This window comes from Amia ocellicauda, chromosome 4 (genome assembly GCF_036373705.1).
Source record: "Amia ocellicauda isolate fAmiCal2 chromosome 4, fAmiCal2.hap1, whole genome shotgun sequence".
Classification (NCBI taxonomy): Eukaryota; Metazoa; Chordata; class Actinopteri; order Amiiformes; family Amiidae; genus Amia; species Amia ocellicauda.
In genome coordinates, this window is record NC_089853.1 from 21,225,228 (window position 1) to 21,246,488 (window position 21,261).

At 38.3% G+C, this 21,261-nt stretch overlaps 1 protein-coding gene across 2 annotated transcripts in view; it reads right to left on the reverse strand.

Annotated features, from left to right (window-relative positions):
* unc13c (unc-13 homolog C (C. elegans)) overlaps nt 1-21,261 on the reverse strand; it is a 138,998-nt gene that overhangs the window by 49,536 nt on the left and 68,201 nt on the right. For both annotated transcript variants that reach the window (XM_066701363.1, XM_066701362.1), the window contains exons 17-18: nt 15,944-16,077; nt 13,210-13,295 (exon numbers count right to left, since the gene is read on the reverse strand). In XM_066701363.1, the coding sequence (XP_066557460.1) occupies nt 13,210-13,295; nt 15,944-16,077 (220 nt within the window). The remainder of the gene's footprint in view (nt 1-13,209; nt 13,296-15,943; nt 16,078-21,261) is intronic.

The window sequence follows — 21,261 nt, forward strand, 5'->3', positions numbered from 1 at the left end:
TACCCTCACACTGTAAGTGATTTAGAAATTCAACATCAAAAGACTGTAATAGAGGGCCATAGACCCCCGGCAGACATACATGCTCACATGATACAGTAATACAGATTACAAATAAACTGTGATAATGTACAACACAAACAAGAGCTCAAAACCCACACGAATATGCTTTGGCAAAATCTATATTTTCTCTACTCCACAAATATGCAGAACTTCGAAAATACTAGGTTCCCTTGGCCAAGAATGGAGTAGGTGGACTTATTCTTAGTACGTCCTTTCAGAAATCCACTTAAAGGCATGGTGTTAGCACTGATTATTAACTAACCTACAGTGAATTGCTCTTGAAGCAAAGATCCAATAGCGAGGTATAATTAAATCAATAACTACCCATTCAGGGAAACGTGTTTGTTGTGCAATTATAGAAGTTATACTGAGAAAATCATTACATTGCACTTTCACTAGACATCGGCTCGTGAATTTAACTCTCGATAGTTGCTTTCCCTGCAATTATCAAGTATTTTAAAACTTGCGGTTTAGCACAATCGCTTCAATGGAGCACCTTTGGGGTAAGAACGAGAAACAAACCAAGAGGAGGAATAAAAGATGCAGATGTTGTGTTACCCCAAAAGGAATGTCTGTATTCTATACACTGCATAGTTGTAGGTCACATACACTCTATTCATCCATGTTATGTTAAACAGAGACTGAAAACACAAACTGACATTCTATTCTCACGCAAGGGACTTCCCTTGATCACATCTTTTTGATCAGGAAGAGGTTTTGATATATATATATTTTTTTTATTGGTCACATCTCTTTAAATCGAGTCATCTGAAGATGTCCTAGCTAGGGGGCAACCTTCCCTCCAGACTCATCCACGTTTCTGATTAAATGGGTCACTCAGAGTTTGCAGTACTTTGTGCAAGTATGTTTCTGTAGTGACCAGTGCTTCCTTAAGGCCTCCAGTCCATCCCTCCCACACACTGTGTTCTGGGATGAGGCCTTGCCCAGTGGCTGCAGGGTTATGTTAATGTGAAAGAACAAGTCTCTTGGGTTGCCTCGAATTCCGTCAGACACTGTTTGCAAAGTGGAATTCAAAATCCTGCGTTATTCTGCCAACAGTTAAAGACGATCTTGTTGAACATTCATCTAAGGTATCAAAAATACTCCCCACTGAAATCGCAGACAAAGTAAATGCCAAACCCAGGCCAATTAAGGTAGACAGTGGACAAAAAAATCCCATAATACCTGAAGGTGAAGATGCTGCACTCCAAGTTATCCTTAAAAATAGTTCCCTTGAAGAATAAACAAAGACGCTGTGTCTGAAAAGCATGGTTACTCTTCTGTGACTTACAGTGTCTACTGTTATACTAGGGTGAAATTAAATTGTACTGAATGCAAGTTAGGAGGGAAACCTACAGATATTTCATCAGTATTATTTAATATTTCATCTATATTATACTATACACATTTTAATGGTGATATAAATTTGCATTTTACTGACTAGATTTCATAATCATATTTTCATCTTATTTTCTTTTTTCCTTTTTCACTTTTAACCTGTCTTTTTATTCCTCTATAGCCCCATTCACACTGACATGCTGGAAAATTGCAGCCAATGTTTGCCTGCTTTTTTCCTGTTGCACCCCATTCACACTGGCTTTGAATGCCGGAAAATTGCCGGCAAGGATCCATTCACACTGAAAATAGAGACTGTCGGCAAGAGCGCTGTAGCCATGGGAACACAGAAGCCTGTGGATCCGGACCCATAGCCTGGACGTGTTTGTACAAGTTTGGTCATCTCCCCGTTTTGCCAGTTTCCTTCCATTGTGTTTACTTGGCTATTGGTTGTAACCAGGCCAACAGTTCGGTTCGGACTCACTACCAAGAACTAGTCAGGAGGGAAAGGCAAACGATACGTCAATGTAGATGCATTTTCGTACTATTCCCATTTCATCAGTTGTATGGCTGTGTGTTTTTGCGGTGTGGTCACTGGACCCAGAATTCACAGATCATTTGAACCAGTGAACCCAGTATGAGACTCGGCTCTCGGTTCATGGTTGCGTGACGAGAGGCATTGTGTGGGGTCTTGACAAACTGCAGCAAAGTTAAATCAATTGAAATAAATGAGGAAAAAAGCATGACATTACATTGTGTGCATATCTATATCTCCCAAAAGTCTGGGTTTGCAGATCTGCGATTGATTGATTGCTCAAAACAACTTATTTTATTTTTCATTTTTTAAGAATTGACATTACTGCATTCAAATCAAATTAAATCATTCGAAACACACCACCATCAGTGTCACTGTAATGCAGTCTAAAGCCTCATTCACACTAGAGGTTTGTTTCGTATTCAGTGCGGTTCGGTTAGTTTGGAGAAGAGTGTGAACAACAAATTTCGATTGGCGAACGAGCCAAACCGAAATGAACCGAGACACCGAAAGAGTTGAGCTCGGTCTGTTTGGCAAAATAATTGAGTTTTGCTCGCTTGTAAAACTTGAATGTGACACTGGGAGGTCTCTGATCTTTTTCAAAAAGAAAACAAACCCCACATTTCACCCAATAACTTGTAATTGTATACTTGTTATTGTATGCGTTATGCTGCCATTTCTCATATGCACTAATCATGTAAACTGTAAATATCCGGTGTTTTATTAATACAAAATTAACCAAGCTCACTTGATTATTACAATATAATCTGAGTCCTGAGAAAACATGGAAATTAACCACGAAAACGAACTCAACACGTTGATACACAAGACAATTGTGAACAGCAAGTACACTGACTGATACATTTTTTCAAAGCAAATGAATAAGATTAATGCAGTTTCACCAAAGTCTGAGAAGAACTCTTACCTCAATTAACACACCAGTTTCATGATAGAAAAGACAGGCTTTATTGCATAATCGACTGTGCTAAATATAGCTACATTCCTCACATTTAGTACCCTAGTGACAGCCCAGGACCAAGCCCAGAGAATGCATCAAAGACTTAATTAAACAGAACACTTAAATAATGAGAAGACACTCCTATTATCTCCTTATGCAAACTGTATTACTGCTTACATATACAATAAGCAGCACAATCACCTCTTGTTTTATAGTTTCTCTGATTTTCTTTCAGTGGGTAAGCAGCTCACAAAGAATTATACCTTCCACCTGGAAAAGAAAATGGCTCTGTACCCTGAACAGAAGGTCAACCTTTTTAACAGTGTTCACTGACATGAAAGTCACAAGAAATTCAAATAACCTGAATGCCGTTTTTCAGCTTGGTTTAGAAGCCCAGAAAAACAGTGGAGGATCGTCATTAGACTTCATGATCCTTTTAGCGGGTTATTCCCGAAAATGAGCTTAACAAGTGTGATGCCTACACAAAGCACATATTGTTTCTGTTTGTGCAGTGATAAGAAGTCATATGCATTTCTGGGCATTCAGCCTCCGCAGACAGTTTAGCCACCTGAAGTACTTTTTTAAAGTTTATCTTTGTCTTTATTGATGATGTATTTATTTAAATTGAACCTGTCAGTCTTAGGTTAAGGTTAAAATAATCAATTTATATATGTTTATATATGCGAATAAAATTCCCATTGTGTAGCAGTTTGATCCATCTCTGGTTTTATGAGCTCTCTGTACAGTACTAGACAGCTGGTTAGGATTCTTGTTATACTGATGAATTCGACACACAGAGAATATAATTTTGATATGAAAACAGATGGGAGATTGATAAGTTATTAGGGCAATAAGATGAGTTGGGCATCATAGGGCGTGTAAAGCTGCCATAATAAATTCCATTCAATTGACAGGCCACTCTTTGGAGATTTAATTAAGGTTAACTGTCCAAACTAAGTATCTACCATGAATTAAAGTCTTAAACGGATCTTACATTAATATCAGAAGCAATAGCTGGGAAAACTGACTGACTGGAGATAGGATTAATCTTTCAATTCAGGAACACTGCGCAAAGCGGCAGGAGTTAATCCAGTCTTCATGGTACCTCATATGAAGAAAATTCTATCAAAGCTGTCTGTAGGCCAGTACATGTGACGCAGAAACTTTTTTCGTCAGAACAAGTCGGCAATCTTTACAAAGCTCATTTTTCTAGCATTTGATAATAGTGTAGTGCGGTTTATAGCAGTGGTACTAATGACATATATTTGACACTGACTGACAAAAAAAACACCCCGCCTCTCACGATTCTGCTCCTGCTGCTGGTCTGTCTGTCGCTCACAATTAACAGGCCAGATATTATAAAGGCATCAACACTGATGATGATGATGATGATAATGATGATGATGGTGATGATGATGAGGAGGAGATTTTATTGTTTATAATCTTTTTTTTTCTACACTGATTAAAAAAAAATATTTGGACATCAACTGTTCAACAACAGTAGAGAAGAAGTCACACAAACAATAAGATTATATTTTTATCATGTGGTTCTTAAATGCTGCTTGAGCGAATTCTACCTATCAGCACACAGGACTAATATACATCTTCCATAATTAGTGCAGTTCTTTCAATCATTTCATACCAAACAACTTTTCATGTTGTTCTAAGTAATGACTTCCTACCAAAGTAACACAAACAAAACCAAATCCATCTTGTGCAGCAATTGCTGACCTTCAATACATTAAAAACCTGCAGGCTTGCAAACTTTAAAATGCAAGTTTCACACATCAGATAAGCAATTTAAAATACTTGAGGATATATCTGCACAGACAAATGATTAACCTTTGTTTTTTATATGCATTGTAATGCTGGGGGTATAGTTGGCACGGGGAGTCAAACCCTGATCTTCCACATTCAAATCACACATGCTATGACTTGGCAAAAAGGCAGAGACCCACAGGCAAGGTTGTGAATTGTATTCTACGTGCTCCTTGGACCCACTTCCAAAGCCATGCATTTTACAGAACAGATAAACAATTACATATACACTGCTCAAAACAATTAAGGGAAAACTTAAATCACACATCGGATCACGATGAACGAAATATATTAAAGATCAAAATCTTTACTGTACGTTGTGTAATTATTTGAGTACAAAATGGCGTAAAAACGGTCAATGGAAACCAAAATCACCAACTAATTGAGGGCTGGATTCAAACTTATACTGAAAATCAAAGTAAACAATTTAAATCACAAGCTCTTCCAACTTTTGTGAATTTCATCACAGCAACTCATAATGTGACTCAGTAGTGTGTATGGCCCCCAACGTGCCTGTATGCACTCCCGATAACGTCTGGGCATGCTCCTGATGAGACGGCGGATGGTGTCCTGAGTAATCTCCTCCCAGACCCGGATCAGGGCATCAGTGAGCTCCTGGACAGTCTGTGGCGCTACTTGGCTGCGTCGGATGCACCGATACATAACGTCCCAAAGGTTCTCAATTGGATTCAGGTCTGGGGAATGTGAGGGCCAGTCAATGGCATCAATGCCTTCGTCATCCAGGAACTGCCTACAGACTCTGGCCACATGAGGCCAGGCATTGTCCTGCACCAGGAGGAACCCAGGGCCCACAGCACCAGCGTAAGGTCTGACGATGGGTCTGAGGATTTAATCCCGGTACCTAACAGCACAGGTACCGTTGGCTAGCACGTGGAGGTCTGTGAAACCCTCCAAGGATATGCCTCCCCAGACCATCACTGACCCACCGCCAAACCGGTCATGCTGGATGATGTTGCAGGCAGCATAACGTTCACCACGGCGTCTCCAGACTCTTTCACGTCTGTCACATGTGCTCAGTGTGAATCTGCTGTCATCTGTGAAGAGAACGGGGCGCTAATGGCGGACCTGCAAATTCTGGTGTTCTCTGGCGAATGCCAATCGAGCTACACGGTGCTGGGCTGTGAGCACAGGTCCCCCTAGAGGATGTTGGGCCCTCATGCCACCCTCATGGAGTCTGTTTCTGACAGTTTGGTCAGAAACATGCACACCAGTAGCCCGCTGGAGGTAATTTTGTAGGGCTCTGGCAGTGCTCCTCCTGTTCCTCCTCGCACAAAGGAGCAGATACCAGTCCTGCTGCTGGGTTGATGCCCTTCTATGGCCCTGTCCAGCTCTCATCATCTCACCTTGAGACTGTACTGGGAGACACAGCAAACCTTCTTGCGACGGCATGTATGGATGTGCCATCCTGGAGGAGCTGGACTACCTGTGCAACCTGAATGGGCAGTAGTGACAAGGACACTAGCAAAACACAAAACTAGAGAAGAATCAGTCAGGAAGGATAAGGAGAGAGCAATTTTTTGTGGCCACCACCTGCAAAACCATTCCCTTTTTGGGGGTTGTCTTGCTTGTTGCCTCTCCAGTGCACCTGCTGTCACTTTCATTTGCACCAAAAACAGGTGACATTGATTCACAATCGCTTAGGCTTCCTAACTGGACAGATTGATATCCCTGAAGTTTAATTGACTTGGTGTTATACTGTGATGATTACATGTTCCCTTAATTTTTTTGAGCAGTGTATTTAAATAATGTGTAACAGGGTAGTGCTTCATAAACTTATGAAAGACAACTACAGTATTTTTAGAATGTTTGCATCATAAACACTTAAGGAACTGCTACACTAGTTTAAAGTAACAAGATGCAGTTGAGAAATGGTACTGTGCCCTTTCATAGTGAATTTGCATACAATGTCTATATAGTTTGCCTTTGTGGGGAACAAAAGGCTATGCCTGTTGTGAAATACTTTTAAAAAGTGCTACAATGTATTCCCAAATCACACATAATATTAAGGATCATTTATCTTAGTCAATGGATGTTAACTGGTTGGGGAAGGATGCTCTCTGTATTTTATCTCAGTTCACCGTCACTGGGATCCCAAGTCACAGCCCAACACAAGCTCCAGCACTGATGTATTGTCTTTCAAAGCCTTAAAGCTAGCAATTATGTCCATGGAGATATATTAAATTAGGCAGAGTTCTTTCTAATCTCTTGAACACAGAAGATGCAACTGTTTTAGGCATTCTCTGGTGTATCCTGTTTCATCAAACAGTTACTTTTGACATGCAAATGAGTTGTGCTGGTTTACTTCAATGTGCACCACACTGTCAGGAGAGTTTATTTTTGTGTTTTGTCTAGTCATGGGCAATATTTTATCAGCACAATAAACATAAGTTGCATTTAGTTGTGAGCTTTTTTATTACCATAGAAAGAAAATTAGAGGTTGATGTGGATATACATGTGGATGGTTTGGCCAACATAGTATAGTAGTTTATACACAGTCAAAGTGTTTTATGAGTTGCAAGCTTAACGTACTTCTCTGTGGCACAAAGGAAATAAACGCGCTTGTGGATTTCCTTCAGGACTTATTTTCCAGAGAAGAAAGATACACTCACCTAAATGATTATTAGGAACACCATACTAATACTGTGTTTGACCCCCTTTCGCCTTCAGAACTGCCTTAATTCTACGTGGCATTGATTCAACAAGGTGCTGAAAGCATTCTTTAGAAATGTTGGCCCATATTGATAGGATAGCATCTTGCAGTTGATGGAGATTTGTGGGATGCACATCCAGGGCACAAAGCTCCCGTTCCAACACATCCCAAAGATGCTCTATTGGGTTGAGATCTGGTGACTGTGGGGGCCAGTTTAGTACAGTGAACTCATTGTCATGTTCAAGAAACCAAATTGAAATGATTCGACCTTTGTGACATGGTGCATTATCCTGCTGGAAGTAGCCATCAGAGGATGGGTCATAAAGGGATGGACATGGTCAGAAACAATGCTCAGGTAGGCCGTGGCATTTAAACGATGCCCAATTGGCACTAAGGGGCCTAAAGTGTGCCAAGAAAACATCCCCCACACCATTACACCACCACCACCAGCCTGCACACTGGTAACAAGGCATGATGGATCCATGTTCTCATTCTGTTTACGCCAAATTCTGACTCTACCATCTGAATGTCTCAACAGAAATCAAGACTCATCAGACCAGGCAACATTTTTCCAGTCTTCAACTGTCCAATTTTGGTGAGCTTGTGCAAATTGTAGCCTCTTTTTCCTATTTGTAGTGGAGATGAGTGGTACCCGGTGGGGTCTTCTGCTGTTGTAGCCCATCCGCCTCAAGGTTGTACGTATTGTGGCTTCACAAATGCTTTGCCGCATACCTCGGTTGTAACGAGTGGTTATTTCAGTCAAAGTTGCTCTTCTATCAGCTTGAATCAGTCGGCCCATTCTCCTCTGACCTCTAGCATCAACAAGGCATTTTCGCCCACAGGACTGCCGCATACTGGATGTTTTTCCCTTTTCACACCATTCTTTGTAAACCCTAGAAATGGTTGTGCGTGAAAATCCCAGTAACTGAGCAGATTGTGAAATACTCAGAGCGGCCCGTCTGGCACCAACAACCATGCCACGCTCAAAATTGCTTAAATCACCTTTCTTTCCCATTCAGACATTCAGTTTGGAGTTCAGGAGATTGTCTTGACCAGGACCACACCCCTAAATGCATTGAAGCAACTGCCATGTGATTGGTTGGTTAGATAATTGCATTAATGAGAAATTGAACAGGTGTTCCTAATAATCCTTTAGGTGAGTGTATATTAAATAACATTGCAAAAACAGGTATTCTTTCATGCAATAAGACATTGTCTCTCTATTTTGTGACTTCATGTGTTCCTGCAATTTATTTTTCATTGACTTATTTTCCTTATCTTTAACAATACTTTATTTTTTTAAGCTATATTTCATGTGTAGCAATCCACCATTCATGTAAGACAAAATAAGAAACTGGACAAAAGCAATCCTTTTTGGCCAAATATTACAATCAAGCCATTTATCAATGCCGAGTGGAATCCGCCCCCAAATAATTAAGCATGACCTGTCCAGCAGCATGACCTGCTTTGGTGCTCAAGAAAACCCATTTACTTGTTTATATGTTTTTACAACATTACTTGAAATTCACAAATTCTCAAACCATATTAAACTGAAGCTGGGTTATTGGTTTGCAGATGTGTTTTTTATGTCTACTAAGGCAATAATCTTATTCTCCATCAGTTCAGCTCTCTTTAAAAAAAAAAAGGAGAAAAAAAGCTGTTTGAAAATGTGGTCAATTTATGGTGTGTTTTCCTTTCCATAAAACCTTTTTATTACTCAGTCTGTGTAATCGAACTGAAGGTAAAACATTTCAATCTTCCGTAGTTGAATAAAACAGAGAGAAACCAGCTGATGGCACCACTGAGACATATCTTCTGTTGCACAAATTCCCAGAAGTAACACTGCTTCCGATTCACGTCTCTTTTGGGAATGAAACCAGGACAAAGAGAAGGTTGGCCTGGGGAAGCGTTTTGGTGAAAGGGCATCTGAACCTCAGGCAATAAGTTTTCATTGTTATAAGCTATCTTGCATGCCGGAAGGTATCTGAATCTACATACCATATTAATTCCAGGCACAGTATTTTAAATTTTATCATATGAGGCTCAGTGGAGTAAGTTCTTCAAATTCCACTTAAGTACAGCTATTAAATTTGTATTTGATCCAGTGAAAAGTCTTATGAGAAACAGCATTCTTTAACTGAACTTAAAATAGAAAGTTAGTCATAGTCTGACTTACGACTAGTAGCGGATGATAACGTTAGCAAGACATCATTAAGATGGGTTTCATGCATTTGCAAGATCATTTCCTTACTTTTCCCTCAGTCATACAAATAAAAATGTCTGGGGATTTGTTTGGCTGATTGACCGTTCACATGTGTGAACTACGGAACACCTGTGTATGTATTCTAACAGAAAGTTTAACTGTATGCTTTCTTTTACATAAAAATGACTTCTTGTTTCAACTACAATAGATTGGTAACTTACAGCTGACATTCTCAAACAGAAAGACTGATGAATCACAATGAATAAAAGATGCGATGGAGAGGGGGTTGTTTGGGCGGATGGAAAGTGGTTGGACAGCCAGTTCTGATTCTTGCACAAACATGAATAGCCTTTCATATGGGCAAGCAAGCACTACAAACAGATCTCAAAATAGAGCAGTAGGACAGCTAAAGTCATTGTGTTTAAAGTGAAACACTGTTTGTATTTCTTCAGAGAGCACAGAGGACAAGAACGAGTTATGACCTGCCACCTTGCTGGTGATGTTTTCAGAGACCTTCAATAGTTGAGCTTTTGTGTTATATACAGTTCCCTGACAGAAGAAAATGAGCAGCCAGCCAGCACATACGGGAATAATATAACACAGGCCACCTATTTGGTCTGTTGTTGCAAGTGTCATACACTTCGCTCATTTATATAAAATATCTAGGTCTCAAATGGGTCCAATAGAGGATGTTATTGTGTTTTAGAATACACCCAGATATGTAGCGAGCAAACCATGCCAAGAGGATAAATTGGACAATATAAGCATGCCTCTACCCCCATTCAATCTCTATTTTGAATATTACAGAATGGTGGGGTATATTGTGGCATGCAATAAGAGTCATAGGAGATATTAAATGATCAAATTATATCACACTTGTGCTAACAATTCGAATGGGTGCCCTCTTCTATATATGGGACAGGTGCTGTTTTTATTCAGTCAGGGAATTCTATAAAGAAAATGCATGAAGGCTTTTTGTACAATCTTAAGCAAAACACCTTCTCTTACAACTGCAGCAAGTACAGAAGGAAATAAAATGGTTTTGTATGCTATCAAATTCTGGCTAAATTCCAGCACATTGAATAGGTCCTGATTGAAATAAAGTGGGGAATAGGATAATGCCTGAATGCGGTTAAAAAATAAATGAACTCTTCGTGGCAGGGACATACTGAGCACTGCCTCTGAAATCCTAATGATGTGCAAGGCTTCTCATTCATTAGGCTTGTGAAGACAGACAAAGTTTTTGACAGTGATATAGTGACCAAGATTGTTGCATGAAGCACAGAATTAAAGTCTTTGGTAATTCTACTAAGTCCAGCAATGGCTGATCAAGACAAATGTTTTCATATGCTGTCTGACCCATGTGATTGGAAACAAACAGACAAACAACCATCAGAACAGTCCGCTTGAACTATATATGTACATTTTTGTTTTGAATACTCTACATATGAGATCATCAATTCTTCTGTATGGTGTTCATTTCTGATTCATGTGAATATGAAGGGGGGGAAAAATAAATAAAAAAATCTCAGCACACGATTACAGAGCTTAATGGCTTTCTAGTTGTTTTCACAGATTGAATCAACATATAATTTGAATTCATGTCAATCTAGGTGTCTTAGCAACAAACAACCTTATTTGCCTGCATTTCTATACCCCAAATACATTTCTCCAGTCCCTGGATCGAATAAGCTCTGTGGCATCCTTCATATTCTACATATTTCACAGACATCATAATAAATAATGCTCTGATAAAACATTTGATTTCCTCAGACAGACTAAAAATACCACAACTGACAAAAGCATACTGTCTGTTACAGAATAGTGTAATCTCTTTCATTAATCAAAATTTCACCTTTAACTTCAAAACATAAACTTAAAATAAACCATCCAGACGCTGGGCTCATAATGATAGTCAGGCAGATGAATCCTCTACATGACAGTGGATTGTCCCTTCTAAAAGACATATTCACATTACACACACAAACACTGAGAACAGCTTAATGGCGGGGAGAAATAGCAGACCCGTCAAAGTGAAAGCATTTCCTTTCCTATGGATTATCAATCCCAGAAACTCGCAACAACTTTAATTCTGATTTTATTATCCCTAGCACTGCAGGGATTTCAAGTCATAACCTTCTGAGGCAGAACGTCAGTTCCCATGACAGTGGACTGGCCCAATCACTTGCTGAGAGATATATATTCACAGGCAGACAGCTGTATAACAAGATGTGGCTGAAAGTGCTGCATCCAGACTACAGTCAATCTTCAGGAATATGCATGTTAGACTGTATGGAATGACTGTTCAGTGGGAAAAAGAACGCATCTATACATGTTGCCCTTATTATAGCTAGAATAAACAACACGTGTGCTCATGTGTGCATTACATAATGAAGAAAAATTGATTTATCGAGTAGTGCTGCCTGGTTTCCACAGCAACATGTACACATTTCCATAAATGGCAACTATGATTTTGATGTGGTAGGAGCCAGTACAAAACACAGAAAACAACAGAAAAACCTAAACAGAAAAAAACATGTATATCCCAAGTAGTGATTTTAGAAACTGATTACTTTAAAAGTCTGAAACATACATCAATCATATATTACAATCCATGTATTCAGTGGTGGGTATCCATTAAGTAAAAACACAAAACCGATTCAACTAATTATCTAGTCATTCTGAATCAACACTTCTGACAACGTATTGCAACCCAGGTGCAGACATATTGCAAAACTAACTGAAAGGCAACTTATACTTTCATATCTGCAATCTTAATTATAAAAGTAAACATAAATATCTATGGCACCAGAAAGGATAGGTGCTATTTCTAGTGTTTTATTTTATCTTCAAAATGTCATCACCTTAAATTTAAGCTTGTCCTCACATTCTGAAGAATATGAAGAATCTTAAATATCATTCAATATTAAGCATCATCCTAACTATCTACAGAATAACACAATTTATTTGCACAGATTTGCTTTTGATTATTATTTGGTTGTTATTCCAAACTCAGTCTGACTCAATAACTAAGCACTATTTTAGAGTTTTATCCATGACATAGATTTAATATTACATGGACCTTACTTAATTTGTGATCCACACAGCTACATTTCTTACCAAGAAAACAATCCTGACACATGCATATTTTATAAGACAAAATGACTTTCAGACAAGTCCTGTACTGTGCAGTGAAAATGGGGCTTTTGTGCTTCTATCTGTTTTCCACAAACCATGTTTTTCTCGTCATTGATATAAAAGTAAGCAAACTCTTTCAGCTCTGGAGCATTGAAACGTTATTTGTGGGATCAATGCTTAATCTTGATAAAAACCAACATGTTCTCTTCTCTGGGAGGTAATCAATATGGGAAACACATTGTACTGTAATCCAAAGATCCTTAGCCCCAATGAGATAGTGACAAAGCACTAAATTACCTAATTAATGTAACACATTGGAACATGCTGAAAGCTCGGTTTCTCATGGAAACACAAGGATACATATATAATAACGATGTGAACTGATCATGGGTGTACTTACACTAACTGACAAGGCAAAGGTAAACTACATGAAAACATGATAACTTCCCTCCTGTATAACTTATTGCACAAACATGATTAGAATTACCAACCTTCCATTGCATACTTCATATCCAGGGCAAAGAGACTCCACATGATCTCTGCGCTTATCTTGCCCATGTTCAGCTCTTGAGGGAACCTAAAATCAAAGAAGTCAGTTAAGGTCACATATAAAAAACAAATAAATGTATTAAATATGGTATTTAGTGCCCAAAATGTTGGTTGTTGAAACACGGAAAAATAAACTACTGTGAATTTTGTAATAATGTTTCTACGACTCAGTACTCCTACATGTTCATCCTTTTGCTTGTATTCATCCTCCAAGTAATATAGCTAACAGACAAGGTTCCCACCACTGTGTACCCTCCATATGACTGTGGAGAGAACAGTGATGTTACTATCAAGGCCAGGCAGTCATGTTGTGACATCCACCACCATTGTTTTATTACAACAGTGTCATCAGAAATAAACTTTTATATAATGAGAAACAAAACAAGCACTTAATGTTCAATCTGCTCTGCAGATCACTGGAATTAAAGCATCCTCTCTTCAATTGCAACAGTACAGGTGGGCGCTACTGCACATAACATTATGTAAATTCAAGCTGTGTAGCATTTATTTTTATATGTTTCAGGATTTGCGTTTTTAGGATTGAATGCTCGAAGCCAATACATTAATTACCCAAGCTTTCAGAATATCACATAAAGCTGTCAACAAATTATTTTTTGTTACTTTACAGGAAATCTCAGTTTTCCCTTTAAATATTTCAGACTTTAAACTCCCTAATATAAGGATTATCATCTTGTTTCTATAGCAACATGCTTGCAGAGCAATCTATTGAAATGATTATCAACAGCTTATCGCTAATCCTTCCAGAAAGCACAAGTCACCACCCCTTCTCCACCTATGGTAGGAATTTGTTGTTGAATTTGTGATGTAGTTGAGACTTCATAACTCGAATATGAAACAAACCAAAAAAATAAAATAAAAACAACAACAAAACATTTGGACTTAAAAAGACAACCAGTGATGGTAATCACATAAATAACATCAAATATCATGTTAAACACAACACAAAAGAAAGGAACCACCACAGAAATGCTTTGTTGTTATGACTGAAGCCCACACTCAAAATGTTCTGATGGTTTCACAAAAAATGATCCCCTAAATACACAGAAGCACATAAAAGAAGAGCACAGTGAGTCTGTTTGAATCAATTGAATCAGAACTTGAATAGAAATGCAACAGAATCCCTGAGTTATCACCCTGAAGAGAGAACATTCAATTTCATTAGGAACGGCGAAGAGAATCCTATTCGGAAGAACTAAAAATACTATGAAGACGGTCACTCGGGAGTCCTGAGGGTGCAGTGAGGGATAACACTTTCAAAGATTAGGACTAAACCGGTTTTGCTTTCAAATGCATCTGATTTGCATTTTCTTTTAAATACATATTCACTGTTAATGTGTATACTCTAGAAAATCTGTGCCAAACATCAATTGAATTTTCAGCTGCATAATTTAAGTCAGTTAAATAATTCATACTGGTTTCAAGGGTCTGAAGTCAAGCCCTTACACTAGTATTGACGACCTTCATCTTAAGACTACTCTGTGTTGCTCTGAAGAGTGTTTGAACACTTCCTCCTAAAGGTGGAAGTAAAATTCACCCATTGGATGTAATGAATCCTGTGTAAGTGTGAATGCCATCTACACTTAAAAAGTAAAACTACACTTTGTAAATAAAAAAATGAAATGATGGCTTTAAATCCAAGAGAAACTGCGAAGTGTAATTGATTATATCTCTCGTTATACTATCCACTTAGAATTAGCTTCAATATTCTCTTCAATTAATTATGGTTTGGAAGATGATCTGTAAGCTGTAGCACTGGCATTTATTGTGGTTATAATGTTGCTGCAGTTTATATTATATTTATATTATTTACGTGGCAGCCATCGTATTTAAGGCTATTGTTGTCCTGCAGCTTCCAATTTCCAGCAAATACCCATCTTAGACAGTAGGTTACTACTGCAATAAATAATTAATAACCACTCATCTTCTAAATTATTTTGTACTGCTAAATTTGCAATCCCATGACCTCTCAGGCATGCACAGACTATTCAGTTATTCTTGGGCTTTTGCTGTTGCCAGGCTTGCACCCTTTAAGTATAAAATTAAGCAAAAATGCTCTCTCATTCACAGTTTATATATCATGCAAATGGATCTGGAATCAAAAGCAAAAAAGGAAAATGAGACCTATGACCCTAACCCTAACCTTTAACCCAGCCATATGCAATATGCACAAAACAAAGGAAATCTAGAAGCCTGAGAAGTGAAAAATCCAATTTCCTGTAAATAAATACAAAATATGACATGCAGGAGAAAAGGACATGTATGGTAACAAAATCATAATATCAACAGAGTAGAACCAGATCATTAAACCCATAAAAAAGGCAAATCAGTGGAGCAGTGTGGGGCTGTGAAGTAAAGGTTAACAGAATACTTGGTCATAAAGTAAAAACAGCTGAATTCAAATGAAGGGAGGTCATGCTAACACTGCATAATGCATGAGTCCATGCACTTTTAAAAACACTGGGCTCAGTTCTGGTTGCCACATTATACAAATAATAATAATATGAATTTGTGCTGTCACCAGCTCTCCTGTGCCAGTGCAATAGCCACAGGAATTAGTGATGTTAAACAATAGCTATAGATTCCAGGTGGTGGAGAAGGAACATGTCTTCAATACTGTCTGGATGACAAAAATGTCCCCACTATTGTGGTCCTTACTGATTCAGAACAGGAGTGTATGCTGTCCTGTCTTCATCGATCACAGAGACCATCAGTGTGATGAGTTTGGGCCAGAAATCCAAATTTTTGATAGAGGGTCCTTGCTCCTCTCTTGGGATTTCTAGTTTTTTGGCCTGCATAGAAAAATAAACAAACAACCAATCAAAACAAACAACAAAATGAGAGGGACAGGGTTAAAAATGGAACACTGATAATGATTTATGTCTCGCATGCTACTTGGGATACAGCTTCACAGTCTGTAGTGGATATGAATCATTTACAACATGCCATGTACCTACGTTGGAGTTTTTGCAGATACATTCTTCATGTTTTATTTAGCACATGGCATGACATTTTCATAAGAGTTAAAATGAGCACAGCCCTCGTGGGTATCTCATTAAAGGGCACAGATCAACAAAGCACTTCTCAGAAAAGAATGACATCAGCACAGGGGGAAAGAGGGGGAAAAAAGGGAGAAAACTGACAAGACTCAGGTTGTCTGCTTGCAGCACTTGAGACGAAATGATATTATTCAAATGTACACATTGGACAGACTAGGCAATGTCTGCCAATTCTTCATCTACATTTACTCACAGCATCCCTGTTTTGTATCAGCTCAAGTCACTAATTCCACAGATTCGTGGTTGATACTGAGTCATTACCTTTTTTATTTAAACTTGCTTAGTGATACGAACAGCAATCAATGATAACTCACATGACTAAGCAACTAACTTTCAAGTTTTCCACAGGCTAAGTGTGGGTCATCATAAGCCTTAGAGCTGCAACTAATATATATATATATATATATATATATATATATATATATATATATATATATATTGGTTTTATTAAAAGAAAATGACAGGAAATGTAGCTATTGTTCACAATACCATAGAATAGCATAATTACTTTTCTTTGCACATATATATTTTTTATAGCTGCCGTCCTATTAGGCAAACAAGACTGCTTAGTGGTTAACAGTGATTTTAATAATGCAAGAAGCTTGACATTGGGGTCATACATACATCCCTGTTAATTATGAGGATTTTGACAGAAAGTGCCCATGTTGGAGAGCAGAGAAGCTCTCTGTCTCTTTGAAAACCACCAGGCTGAAGGAGAATGTGTGGGCAATTTGCCAGAATGCTGCTGCCTGCTCAGAAGCCAGGCCTCAATCCTGTGCTGGAGGGAACACCTACATCTTCTCCCCGCTGCTGCATTATGCACACTTCCATGGAGACGCACTGTGAATGTCTTCATAATAAACACTATTATAGTTTTTCCTAATTGAGACTGATTTAAGAAGTCACTTGGGAGAAATCTAGCAGCACCCACTTTCATAAGACCTCCTGTATGTCCAGCCTCCTGCCCCAGGGCAGTACTAACTGCCCCCAGCCTTAGCTTTCTTTTTAGATTAAATTGAAGAAGAAATCCCGAGATTCCCCGCAATGTTGAATCAAAATCATAAAGTCACCAGTATTAATATAAATCACTAATTTCATATTATTAGAAAACATTGAAGCAAGGCATTTTGATGAACCATTCTCCCTGAATGGGTATAGCACAAACTCTAAAGCTACAATTATGACATGATATATGCATTATAAAATAAAAAGTTTTTAAAAACATGTTTACTTAAATTTATTCCTGAAACTTCCTATTCGGTCTTTTTGTTTTTTAATGATCACCTAATGAACTGAATCAGCTTCTCACTACTGTCTTACTCTACATAATCATGATACAACAGAAGGTCAAGGGAAGGGAAGATTAATTATTTCTCCTCCTGAAAAATTCATACAAATAAACATAAAAATAGAAACTTCAGCATGTCTCTGAACACCTTCTATTCATATGCTCTCTCTAACAGGAAGTATATCGCTCATATGGAAGAAGTGATCCATGTTCTTTTCAGTCCACAAATGGAAAAGGTAAATGTGCACAGAGGCAGGGAACACTTTCTGAAATTATGATTTTCCTACAATGGATTTCTTCTTTTGTACATTTCCCTGCCGTTATCTAAATTGCTTTATTGGTATTTCACAGTAAATCAAGAGCTATGCTGGCATTAATGCTGAAGAACAGAAACACAGAAATCTATTTTCAGGTCAGTGATTTTCAGAATGTGGAGGAGATTTAGAGGTTTACAAAATATAAGCCTATTGTTCTGTTTACTATATCTATATATCTAAGTATCTATCTATATTGCAGATAACCTTATTAATCATTTAGAATTATAGCCTTGCAAAAAACAAAAAAACAAAAACATTTACACCAGCCTTGGCCAAAAAACGAACTAATTAAAGGAAACAATTTAAGTGAAAAAATAGCTAATAAACTGTGTGTAGCGTGTCTCTTATTGTATAAGATATGTCATCTCGTGCAGCTTGGTTGAGAGGATTGCGAAACAGAGCAAAGCTGTTGGCTACACAAACTGCAAAAAATGACATCTTACACAATAAGAGACACCCTTCACACGACCCGTTAACTTATTATAAATCACTCACGTAAGGATTGACAAATTTAACAGTCAACCCCCATCTAAAATGGTTTGGTTCAGGATCTGCTGTAAGTGACCCAAAAACAAATGCACATCCTGTGAAACTTGCATCATTAGCATTTAAGTGTCCTGAAACATCATTAAGTATCTGAAGAATTTTTATTCTTGATAATTCTCTGCACGGGTATTGGAATGTTTGGGAATACTGTTCTGTGATTGGCTGGTTTCTCACATGTGATTGTATAATGAAAATAAGGATTTAAGTATTTATTTCTAAAGTAGATGGGTAGTCACTGTGGGACACGAAAGAAGGCTACAATTCATCACTTAAACTGAATGTGATGTATCCCCATCATAACAGATTTCATCTTCTCAGTGGCACAACCAGACTGACTCCAGCATCAGCATCTGCTATACAATGAAGAAAGCAAGAACAAAGGTCACCAACAAGCCTTCACTGGAGCATTAAGAGCTGTCTGCTATCCAATCGGATGAACTAAGAAACACTCGGGAAAAAGAGGATTACATTTCAAGGTGACACAAATAATAACACACCTGCATGACAAAGTCTTAGTTAAAACCGTTCGCATGCACATTTTCAAACCTTGGTATGTCAAAGGGTCCTCACAGAGGCCCGCTGCTCAGAAGGAGGGTGTAAATATCTTTCAAATGACACAGCAGGCGGTGCATTTTCTAGACACTTAGTTTGAGCGTGAGTGGCAATGGAGGTGCAAAATCCTACTTACAATCATTACTCCAACACCTCTTCTGCATAAAATTGTATAAATAACATACAGCACACTGGCAATGGATACAATTGTTTCCAGAATCCAACACAATTTTGTTATTGCTATCACAATATTGTTTAATCTTGGATAGAAATAGAAATCTATTTTTGTTTAACTAGTACTAGGTCAGGGCCAGTAGTATGACTGCACTAAGTGTAATATTCTGTATAGACACACGATATATTTAAAACCTTTAATCGTGTATATACAGTATTTGACATGGACTGCTCGTCTGTTTAGCATGATAATAGCGCAGTATTTGATCTGTGAGCTGAAGGGACACATAAATTCAGCTTAAAAAAATAGTAAATGAGCATGAGTAAGAAGTCTGGTTTGTTTGATGCTTCACTGTGAATTTTGAATTCCTCACCATGCTTACAGCTTATAATTCTGTGGAGCCTGAGAGCGATTGTTAAGCCATGAAGCATATTAGCCTTCTACAGGAAATCTATAGGTAGAGAAGCCGTGAAAAACACAGCCTTTGGCAATAATACATCGCCAGCCACCAGAGACAGAAACTGGAGCGACTGAATGGAAAAGGAGGAGACTCGAATCTGTATTTACCACCGCTCTCTTCTCATTTGACACTGCAATGCTGGAGTTATCTGCACAGTGAAAGATGTACTAATGGCCGGGAGCTGGGGGGGTTGCGTGTCTATTCATTTCATCACTTCCGACCTGGAAATAATGAAATATCTTTGCAGCCCTACATTAATAAGGTCTCCTGTCTAAATACTTTTGCAAGAACTGCATATACATCATTATAAATGCACTGAACTATGCATATATACACCATTATCAACAACAACCACTGTCTCCCTCTCACTGGGGTGGGCAGACTCCTCACACTTGACAAACTGGATGATGAATACATAGGAGTATATGTTACTCAGACCAGCTGAGACTCCCAGCCATGTACTCATATCCAAAACAAATACAATAAAATAAAATCTGTATCTATGTATGCAAAACCAAAAATACTAAGACCAATGGATACATCACAGTGCTTGCTGTCTGTTTCTCTCAGTATCTGTGTTTTTGCTTGAGCGGTCAGCCATGCACTACTGTAGCTGACACACATTCTGTAAAGTATGCAGTTGTGAGGTGTAGCTCAGAATGCTAGGGCAACTAAACTGACGTAGTGATCCCAATTTATTCATTTTTTTATTCAGAAAATGTGGGTTTCCATTTGATGTGTTTAGCCTTCTAAAGCTACAGATCTCTACTGAGCGGAACACTTCTCTAAATCAAGCTGATCCGGGATTTCCCATGTGATGTGTGCTGCCTTGAGCAATCTTCATGGCTCTACAGCTGATGATTTCCATAAAATAACCGTACTGGGCTGCTAGCCACTTTTTTTCCCTCCCTCAAACACTTTACTTGTTCAAATGCACTGACATTACCTTCCCCTACATATATATTTTGAATATGTTGGGTAATATGTCTGTTGGGTAATGTGCTTCTGTTATTATATGCTTTAGATCCTTTACTGTCTGTACAAAAAATACAACGCCAGGCATCACCATTTGCACCCGCAATTATACCATTTCATCCACAGCATGGCAGCATTTTAAACAGGCGTCAGCTTCCCAGGGGCATTAGCTAAATAGAGGAGACAGTGCTTCGGTTTTCAGATTTTCAGGTTTGAAAGAAGCAAAACGTGCCATTGTGTTCCTGCAAAGAGGTGGATAATTTCTTCAGTGTATTGTAACAATGAAAAACGATATAGTTTATTTCCCATGGGACCTTTAAGCATATTCCTCGGAGCTTCCATTCAGTGAACCTCTGGCTTAACCCTCTTTGACTATTGATTTTGACAGGAATTTATGGCTGAAATAATGTATTGGGGGATCAATACAATGTGTTTTTGCCATTAAATATTCACATCACAGATGGTAAATGATAGCTATTTTAAAACAATCAGAGAATTAGTTACATTGTAGGGGTCCTTGGGAGAGCCGCATGAGGAGTAATTCTCCTTTTGCTGACAGCTGTATAACCGTTGATTAAATGGATTCTTATATTTCAAGTGAGTT